The sequence below is a fragment of the Erigeron canadensis genome, chromosome 2, assembly GCF_010389155.1.
Source record: "Erigeron canadensis isolate Cc75 chromosome 2, C_canadensis_v1, whole genome shotgun sequence".
Classification (NCBI taxonomy): domain Eukaryota; kingdom Viridiplantae; phylum Streptophyta; class Magnoliopsida; order Asterales; family Asteraceae; genus Erigeron; species Erigeron canadensis.
In genome coordinates, this window is record NC_057762.1 from 34,491,741 (window position 1) to 34,503,009 (window position 11,269).

General features: G+C 34.5%; 1 protein-coding gene across 1 annotated transcript; it reads right to left on the reverse strand.

The window, feature by feature from the left end:
* Nucleotides 1-372: 372 nt before the first annotated feature.
* Nucleotides 373-10,682, reverse strand: LOC122587034 (CBS domain-containing protein CBSX1, chloroplastic-like). The gene is made up of 8 exons (XM_043759103.1): nucleotides 10,361-10,682; nucleotides 8,738-8,825; nucleotides 8,588-8,652; nucleotides 8,313-8,361; nucleotides 6,120-6,172; nucleotides 954-1,069; nucleotides 761-818; nucleotides 373-666 (listed from the first exon to the last, which is right to left on the reverse strand). The coding sequence occupies exons 1-8, from the start codon at nucleotides 10,604-10,606 to the stop codon at nucleotides 592-594; spliced, it is 750 nt and encodes a 249-aa protein (XP_043615038.1). The 5' UTR covers nucleotides 10,607-10,682; the 3' UTR covers nucleotides 373-591.
* Nucleotides 10,683-11,269: the final 587 nt, after the last annotated feature.

An 11,269-nucleotide genomic window follows, 5' to 3' on the forward strand; every position in this document is an offset into this window, starting at 1 on the left:
CCTAAATACAGCTAGGTCAAAGGTCTATCAATGATTGATTTCTATAAAATGTAAGTGATTAAAAATATATAGAAAAACAAAATAGATTCCAAAAATAAAATAAAAATAACCATAAACATAGCTTACTAGTGAAATCCGGATGCGAAATTACTACTCTTAATACACCCTTTTATATGTCCTTTAAGGATTACAAGTGAATGTATTATGGTTATGTGATTCATGCAGGTCACTGGGCATGGACATTTAAGCAAACCTGAAATAATACTACACTGAGGGTCTACATTATGGTGTTCTGATAATTAAGCTGTTGACTTTTCAAAGCATGAAAGTCAACTTTAGTTGCAATGAATCCATTGCTTGTATTAAACACAATTTATCATTCAGAACTCCGTTTATATTATTATCAAGTATGGTTTCGGTATTTAACTTAATAATTATAACAGATCTACAGATCATATACAAGCATGCGAATATCATAACACAGACAATTTAAGAATTAGTTTTTGCGGTAATTACCAAAATTGTTGCCACTAATTTCAGTGCTACATGCATTAGGATCCCCAAGCTAGACAGTGTACCATCCTTCAAATGTTATGTTTGCATTTCGCTGGCCTTTTTAATTTGTAGAGCAGCTCTTACTACGTTTCCTCTTGTAATAATCCCCACCTTCACAGGTATAAGCAGCAGTTGTCAGATTTTTGACAATGAATTGAAGAAGAAACAAAATGACAACCAAATTTTTTAGATGTACAGATCTTACCAGCTTTCCGTCACCATCTACTACTGGAAGGCGGCGATATTTAGTTTCAAGTAACAATCTGAAATAACAAAATTCTTCTATAAGTTGGAATTTCGAGTAAAAAGAAATTTGCATTTTTATATATGATCACATTAATGATAGAATGGGAAGAGAAATGTAGCATCAAGTAATGGAAGAGGAAGGTTGGTGAAACCTGGCAGCATCCTCAAGATTAGTATTTTCACGAACTACTAACGGCGCAGGTGTCATTAAATCGCCAACCACCTTCCCATCGGTTTTACTGAGCAACTTTTGTACTTCATTGAATGTCTGCATATGACGTTAGAGGTTAGATTTAGACAGAAACTGGTATGCAATATATCTGTTATCAGAAGACTCCTAGCTTAACAAACTGTTAAATCTAAAATGGTTAATTGTCTACGCACCCATTAATATGTGGATGTATTAATATGATTAGTAATAGACATGTGCATGACATCAATTTCTTGTATCATTGTTTTTCTTTCTGGTGCTACATATATGGCATGGGACTATGGGTGTACAAGTACAGAAGCACTTCCCCAAAAAGAGGAAAATGTGTCGGCTTCTAGAAGGGGTGATGCCGGGAGTAGAAACATAGATTTATAGTGTCTCGTTATTTACAAAATTGGTCGTTCATATGCAAGTTTTAGAATCATCATCCCACGGGAAAAAAATCTTCAGATAGATGTCAATACTATCCTAGTGAGTATGTACATGCAAAGAAAAAAAGCTAAGTAACATGATAATGATATAACATGTGACAATCCAATATCACGGATCCAATGACCAATCGGTTCAATTTGTACCTAAAAAGATATTTGATCTCCTTCTCTCTCTTACCAATGCTCCACAGAGCAGTGTTTAAGACAGATTCTTCAAACCATATGGAATTTGCCATTTTGACAGGCAAAGTTGAGATAAGGAACACAAGAATTAGTGCATGATAAAGATCATCACATATCGTATGCAATGTTTAGAAAATTATTTAGAAACTCAGGGATCAGAAACGCAAAAAGAAGACAAAGTAATCCTAGATTTAAAAATCCTCCAAACTCTTAGGGAAAGATGGTCAAAGCTGGAATTCGCTAAAGCAGCAGATGATATCCCTCAATAACTGTTCTATAAAAAACCAACCAGAGATGAAGACTCGGTTCAAGTTAGACTTACATCTTCAAAAAGATTTGGAAACTTGATCAATACGCAAAGGCATGAACATGATGTTTAGTTTCGGAAGTCTCGTTCAAGGAATGATATTAGGTAATAAATTCCCCTTAAAAATGTTGCAGGTGCTAGCTTAGTAGAAAACTTGGATGCATGAAATGTGGATGTCGTTTTCAACTGTGGAAAGTAATTCAAGAGAACTGTGAGAAGAATGTAGAATGCAATATTGGAAAGTAGGGTGAAATTTTGACGTTTCTTGTTGCACCACACCTTTCAGCATGTACCTACTTCCTCCCAGGATTTGACAGTCAACTAGCTGAGAACCTCGGAGAAGTATGCTTATTATACCAAACTTTGGTGAATTATTCTGAATAGTTGGGTTATCATTTGGTTTTGCATTACTAAAGTGGAAACTGTATATCACGTGAAGTATGAAACTACACTGAGTAGGGGTTTTGTTAAATAAGGTGATGATTGAAGGCTATGACATAGTATGAGAAGCAATTAACTACTCACTTAGCTTATGGGAATGCTTTGTTGTAGTGATTAACTTTGTCAGCATGATTCCTCGGAATCTTTTACATAACTCTATTAGATAATACAGTATATTATCAAAGCTTTGTGACCAAAAAATATAGAAAAGTAAAGAAAAGAAAGTGGAAGCAAATTGTTTTGGAAGATTAAACATCATTCGCAAAAAAATTTCACAACTTGTAATCCAGATGCTGTTCCCAAAGATGAATATATGAGATGACACTTTCAAGTAAGAATGGGTCGACTTGGTTTATTGTGTATCCTTAACGGGGTCATAATAATTAGTTTCAAAGGAAATGGATCAAGGCACCTAGTCGGTCGAAAATTGCCAAAAGTGCAATTTTGATGTTTAAAGCCTCCAAAAGATTATTTCTTTTCGGGAGAATTTCATATATACCCTATATTAACACCTTAATTACATATTTATCCAAAAAGTTATAAATTTCATATATAACCAAATATGATTTAGATTCCATCATTTCTACCCATTTTATTATAAAATAATTTCTAATAAAATCTACATCATCAAATGTTAATTGAGGTTTAACGTATCCTCCTAAAATATGGATGGGAATGACTTGTAGTTTAGACAATGATGTAAAGCAACATGAGGGTGGAAATGAAGTCTTCTAAAGAGAATTTATCAGATTGTGAAAAGCGTTAGTCATATATATGAATTTATAACATATTCAATTAACTTTCCAATTAGTGCAGAAAAAGGAGAAATAGGGAACGACTGAAGGAATTGAAAATTATCCATAGAGCTTTGAAGAATGATTGGATCCATCAGAGAAGGAAGTGATTAAAGTGCTTCATCAAGTTACAACTTACAAAAAGAAACGAAAGGATTTATTCGATCTCGATAAGAAGTGACTAATCAATGGTTTCAGATTCTCATTCCATTTTGTTTTGTTATCTTTTTATGTTGCACACAATTATGTAGGGAATTTGACTAGGTAAATTTGATTATCAATCATTTTATAATAAAATGGGTAAATGTGTTAGAATCTAAAATTAAATTTGGGTATATATCAAATTTATAATTACAATTGGGTAAATATGTAATTAAGGTGTTAATATAGGATATATATGAAATTCTCCCTTTTTTTTTAATATAGATACATAATGTAATACAATAGTTTTAGTAATGATATGAAAACATATTTCAAAAGATAGAATAAAAAAAAAGTCAGTCAAAATGATCTGTACTGGAACTGTCAAAACAGCCCATGATTTGTCACCACTAAATTGAATTTAATTGAATGATATGCAATACCAAAACATGTTTAGTTATGCGATTCTTGCCACTGTAATAAGTATTAATATCAAATTAGGTGCTTAATGTTTGCATAAGTGTTTTGTAGGTTATCTTGAAGAAATATGCTTTAAACAAAGATTAAATGAAGTTAGAAGACTTAAGAGGAGGTTTCATGAAGAAACATTGAGATAGAGATCCAGACACGAAGTCAAGTGCAGGGAAACAGAACATGGATTGTGCTGTGACCCGTAGTTCGCGTCTAGAAGTGAAACAGGAGATCGGGGTGCAAACTCAATATGGTAAGTATAGTTCGTTCTTATATGGTTCTTTGGCCTACAGATAGAGACCCCATACCTTAACCAAATCCAAACTTTTTCCCTACGAATGCCAATTTTTTCATCTTTTCAAGAATATTCCGAGGCAATTAAGCACAAGATTAAAGGGGTGAAGAAGTTTCATCATTGTTACCATCGTTTATTCATTAACTGCGTACACTATGATTTCTTTAAATTTATTTTCTTGTGTTTTTATTTTCATTATGGAGAGCTAAAATTCCCGAACATCCACTTGGATGATGTTAGCTAGATAGAATATTGTTCATGTTTATTGTTGAACAAGACCTATGTTTAATTGAAGATCCATGCTTATTTTAGTTTCTATTGAAGTACTTATTTTCCCGGAAACGAATTGCTTAGTATAAGGAACTAACGTGATTATATTGAGTAATTTACAATCTATTATTTGTCCATGAGTTCGCAAAGAACTATCTTTTTGGGAATTTATACATTGAAACTTTAGCATGCATGCTAGTTATTTTAATCTATGAGAAATCAAATGGATATTTAGTAAACTATTCGAAAGGAGGTATAATAAGTTGAATCATATATTTGTTAATGCTTGATTTAAAGTGGTCAAACCTACAACGAAAGTTGTAAAAACTTTTTCCAATAACTAAAGTATTAGGTTAATCGACCCTTTTCTTAAAAATTTAACTCCAGGGAAGTTACTTGCTTCATTAGTTAGTTTGATTTAATTTTTAGTTTTTACTTTGAATTTAGTTTATTTTCTTTAATCATGTGGGTTTAGCAGTTTTCTTTGTTTTGTAGGTTGATCCACGTTGTGGATGAACACGAGGTCTTTGAAAGCACCACTTACGAGTCCGTTGTCAAATCCTAGAGAACCGCTTAAAGGAATTAAAATAAACCACAAAACAATCCTTACACACTAATACGAACCCATGCCATAATAGGCTTGCATCAAGCCATAAGCTAGGTGTATAACCCACTCCCTAAAGCTAGCTCAAAGGAGGAGGGGACACCTAGGCTTATAAACCACCAACCACTCCCAAACTTGGCTGGTGTGGGATCGCAACAATACCCCACCCTTTGAAGAGCCAACGTCCTCGTTGGTCATGGCTACGTTCATCACGGTTGACACCCTTCTTTTTAGGTCCAAGCCACCACTTCATAGGCTACCACTCCGAGCTCGTTGGTCACGAGTATGTTGGTCACCTTTGGCACCCCTTTTTTTCGGGTCGATTCAAGCCACCACTCCATAGACCACCACTCATGTTGGAACCTCGAAAGATAGGGACGGCTCTGATACCAATTGATACGAACCCATCCCATAATAGGCTTGCATCAAGCCATAAGTTAGGTGAAGAACTCACTCCCAAAAGCTAGCTCAAAGGAGGAGAGGACACCTAGGCTTATAAACCACCAACCAATCCCATACTTGGCTAATGTGGGATCATAACAATACCCCACCCTTTGTGGAGCCAACATCCTTGTTAGTCACGGTTGGCACGTCCAAGCACAATTGAGTCGGCTCGATTTGAGAGGGGCAATTCTCCGGTTAGATTATAGATGACCCAATTTGAGATGAGTAATTCTCCTAAAACAAACAAAGTTTGCTAATTGTATATAACTAGACATAGAAAACTAGAACAGGAAATGAGATATTTACATATAAAAATGAGCAGTTACTAATCCTAAAATGTAGAACAGTTATCCTAATCTTAACAGTTCAGCCCCTTAGCTTATGCTCCTGATTGACTAGGCTCTAAACTGCACCGTTTTCCTTTTCCCATTTTCTTTTGCTGCCTAAAATGATTAGTCCAGCAGACCAGCTAACAGCCGGGCAATAGGGTCTGTATCACACACCCTTTCAACGGAAGCCGAAACCAAAACATCATCAAGTACACCATTTACACTAAAATCAAAACCAACTACTCAGATTCTGAGGTTGAGGCAGTGTTCGACAAAGAAAGAATGCCCTCCACTTTTCTATAGGGAATTTAAAAAACAGGAACAAATAGGAGAAATGCAGATACAATATAACACTAATTCAGCAAGCATCTCTTTAGCATAGATAGTTGATACTAACCTTCCAGGTGCTATCAACCTCTGGGAACATGTTCGTGTCAGATCGTGTAGCACCTAATGAAAATATCATAATGCTTCAATACCAGGAATGCATTTAATTACAATTGGTAATAAGAGAGAAGACCCAGAAATGATATACGAATAATACGAGTCCAATTATTAAACTTAATGCCATTGCCATTCACTATTGAAATATATATATATATATATATAGGGGAAAGATAACTTGAGACCATCTAAAAAAAGTCCAAAAAAGGACCATTGATTTTCGTAACTTACACACCACCATCATTATCTAATACGATATACAAGACTTTTTTGTAAAAACACTAAGACTTTCCGGCGACGGGCCCACAGAAAAATCATGTGTAAGTTAACTTATACATGATTTTCTGGTGGGCCCGTCGCCGGAAAGTCTTAGTGTTTTTACAAAAAAGTCTTGTATATCGTAGTAGATGATGATGGTGTACAAAAATCAATGGTCCTAGTTGGTCCTAAAATAAGAGGTGGTCTCAAAATATCTCACCCCTATATATATATATAGGGGGCAATCAAATAAGAACAGTCTTAAAATAAGAACGGTGAGAACACTTAAAAAATATCATTTTGATGCATTAAAAGTCCATAAAACTAACATAGTGCTTAACTAATTATCATTATTTAAGTGTATAACAACACATTGGCCTGTCAAAGTCAAGAAAATCATGTTTTTTGTTTTGTGCATCCATCTTGGATGCATATTCTTCAAAATGATGCATCCACCAAAAAACATGATTTTTTCAATTTTGACGGATCAATGTGTTGTTAAACACTTAAATAATGATAATTAGTTATGCACTATGTTAGTTATATGGACTTTTAATGCATCAAAAGGATGTTTTTTATGTGTTCTCACCGTTCTTATTTTAAGACTGTTCTCACTGGAGTATTACCCTATATATATATAAGGCTAAAACCATTGAAACCCCATCAACTTCCCAATATTTCGCAGGAAAAAATCCTTAAACTCTTTGTCCGTACCAAAAAGGTCCCTCTAGTTCCTCATGCATTCATAAATGTTGTTATCCCAAATAGTAATAACGGGCAGGTACCTAGAGTAGTTACATTGTGTATAGTAACAATCCAGCCACCAGATGTAGGACTGCAACCAAGCCAGGCTTTTATCAGGCAACGCAAGCTCCGCTTGAGCTCGGTGTCGGTCAAGTCAAGCCTTTCCAAGTTCAAGCTCGAATTATATAACTAGCCAAGCTTGAGCTTATAACAGTTCTGCTCGAACTCATATTGATCCTCAATTTATATGCAGAAATATATGTTCATTAAAAATTTTAAAAGATGCTATTGTTGGATTTTTTTTTAATTTGATTCTTTTGATCAGCTTATTGTTGGATTTTATTACTTTCAGACTTTTCTAGAAGAGTTTTGAACTACGGTCAAGTTTTTTCTTGTGTAACTTTTCTACATAACAAGTTTCCTTACATGATATATTTATTACTTAAAAAAGTTAAATATTCAAGCTTTCAGAGCCGTGATTAAGTGGATAGATTCTTAAATGATATGTAGAGATATATATAGATTAGAATTTCATAATATATTTGTTGGATTTATTATTTTCAGACTTTTCTAGAAAAGTTTTTAAACTATGGTCCAAAAAAACTGCAAGTTTTTTTTATATATTCGAAACAGATTTTGTTAACGAAATATTAATTACATATGCTTAAAATAATTGTGGTTATCAAAAATAAACATATACTAGCCGGTCTCAAGTGGGATATGAATCCTTCTTGAGCCAAGCACAAGCCTGCATAATGAAGGCTTGTCAAGCTACCAAACTTGAGCTCAGATCAGCTTATTCGCAGTCCTACATCCGATCATGTAATCTCACATCAGCTGCCGATGGGTCAAAGAAGCCACCTACTGTATCAACATAAGGGATGTCACTAACCAACTTAAAGCCGGCTACGTATCCTACAGGTTAAGTGAACTCTATGCAATCGAACGAATCATTGAGCTTACTTCAGATTACATACGAATTAACCAATACCATGTAAGCCAGATAAAAAGTCCAATATGAACTAGATGTAAATGAATGTAAGAAGAAAAATTATATTAACAGCTTTGGGACTGGAATCTAAAGAAGCAGGTGCCACATATCTTCTATATCAATATTAATTTGGTATCTAAAGTTATGATTTACCTGATACAGAGTCCAGTGCTAATAAGTCGTAATCTGAAACCAGCCCAACCTGCAGCAAAAGATGAACCTCTGAATACTTCTTAGGAGATGTTAGCAGAATTCGTGCAATACCATGCTCATCATTGATACAAAATGAAAAAATATATTATTTCTGTTCCAGAAGAGAAGTCCTCATAGTAGAAAGCACCAGTTAACTAATCAGTATTATATTGAATGTTAAAAACTGGATTGTAACCGCTTCTAATTATGAATTAAAGAGGCGAAAAAGACGTTACCAGTTTCCAGTCATCGTCGATTACAGGAAACCCAGTTATCCTATGTGCGACAAGAGCTTCTAGAGCTGTTGGACGAAGATCAATTTAGAAGCAAGAGGATGAAAACCGACTTGATCTATATAATGTTGCTTTAAATTAACACAGCATTACCTTCATCTACAGTTGTTGTGGGCTTTACCACTTGTAACTCATCTTTCGTAGTCATAAAATCACCCACAATCAAGACTCCGTTTCTTGGCTAAAACAAAAATGAAACTTGTCAAAGTTACCAAAGAAAAAAAAAACTCTATGCCACTATTTAACCGTACATTATATGTATCCTGGGGTATGTAACCACTAACCACTACACGACCAGATATTATATACATTTGTTGCAAGTATAACCCAACTCATTAAAAACATTTACATCTTCTTGATGCAAAACTACTCGCAAGGTAGTTCTTAACCTATCATGATTTAGAAACAGTGATTACGTTGTACAAGTAAATGATGGGTGAAAAAGCGCATCTGGTAAAGCATTCAAGATGCAAAAAGCCAAGTACTTGTAACATTTGTCAACACCCAGAACATAATTTGTAAAGGCAGCAATTTTTTAGTCTAAGTCAGTTAATTCTAACAAACTTCAAGGACCTACTTGCTTTTGCTATGCGATAATGGATCAACGAGCTATAAGCTATCTATCTAGACTCAGGGACGGAGCCAGAATAATTTTTGTAAGGGGGCAAATTTAAAAGTCGTTTATTATATTTATTAGAGTCATCTCTAGGGATAAAAGTTTTTAAAAAATGGGCCCTGGCCCAAGAATAGAAAAATGGACTACTAAAAGAATTTCGTTAACGTCGGATTATCAACGACCAGGGTTGAGAATACCGGGTTTAGCATAGGTGAGTGTCGGCTATGTAAATATCTATCTTTTACATGAACATTATTGGTCTTTGCAATTTTGGAACAATGATATACAATTTAGCCTGTACATATATTTTTTACATGACTATTGTGATTACTATTATATACTAATTTGAAAAGAAAATAACATTTTCAGATACATCTATACATATTAAAGTATAGTATATTTACCCAAACAAAGAAAACACTTTCTTCGTGAACCCTTTAACTTTACCCCTCAAGTCACCTCTAACTTGGGAGAATCCACCATTGTTAAACCTCTCTTTTTCAACTCTATTAAAAAACAAAACAACTCAAGATTTTTACTCTATCTATAGAAACTTTATCTCAAAACTAATGTTTCCAACATAAGTAACGTACTTTCAAAGAAGAAACTTATGACAACTACCGTGACATTTATTTGTATTCATTTGTATGTATTTTCTATTTATATATATTTCGAATATACCTCTAAAAATTACATTGTACCAAAATTGGAATGGGGGCAGTTGCCCCCACTGCCCCCAAGGTAAAACCGTCATTTAGTGATACGTCCGTATATAGAAAAACTAAACATATTTATACGAAATATTATTTCCTACAAAATAAGCCATGACATACAGACGGAACGTTGACTAACTCTACTCATCCTATATCTTCTTTTTATCAAAATTTTGTAATCAGAGTTTTATGTTAAATTGATATCTGTGGTTTCTTTGAATCTATCTATCCAGTGGTTTCGTTTAAATTGCTTCTTCTGTCAGTACAATATACTGTATCTATATCTATCTATAGCTACTGCACACAAAGTGTTTGGCGAAATGCCTGAACGAATAAAAATATTTCATATATTTAATTGAAAAAGAAAATTGGGATAAAAGGTGTTACCGGTACGGAATTACTGGTCAAGGTAGCTGATGCTGAGATGATGAAATTGGGTCTTCTAGGCGGTAAAGTCAAAGTGGAAGAAGAAGAAGAAGAAAAGGAGGAGTGTGTGGAGAGAAGTGAGGGAGGGGATGAGATTAGACATGGAAGCTGACGGAGGAATAAGGCGGTGGTTGAACGGTGGAACTGATGAGAAAGGGATGAGGATAGGCGGTGGTGGTCTAGAAGCGTCGGAGCAATTGAGGCCATTATTATCAGACAAGACTGTCTTCTTCGATGAAGATGTTAGACAGATAATATGGGCAACTTTTTAGTTATCTTCCCCGTATACGGTATATTTAACTGTGGCGGAGATCCCACAGTATTTACTCCATTTCTTTTTTTCTTTTTTTTTTTACCATTATGTTAAAAGAAGTTACATAAATGCAAAATTTATACCCGGTTAAGAATTCGGATGAGGGTAGTAAGGTTGACGGATCGGTGGCTGGGGACTATAGTAAACGGGTTAAGGCATTGGGCAAACGACATGATTTCGAGTTCCCCGTTCTTGAATTTCAGATCCGCTTGCATCCATTTTTGGTTTTCTTGAATCTATGAGTTGTTGGAACCACGTTAGTATAACCGTCACTGATCATGTATCATTCCTGATATGATAATTGACGATAACTGAAATCCTTATGTCTAGTAAATATATGATGGGCGTATTTACTCTTAGAAACGTAGTATAAGGTTTCCCATTAGGTGATTGTAATGTAACTAAGAGGACGAATGGTACACACATTAAACACCAAAAGGGTTGAATGTGTAAATACTAAAGGGTTGAATGTGTAATTACTCTTATTATAAATAGAGGGTAATTAACCCTAAGTTAAGGTTAATCCCAACACACATAATACCCTAATTTTCGTGTGT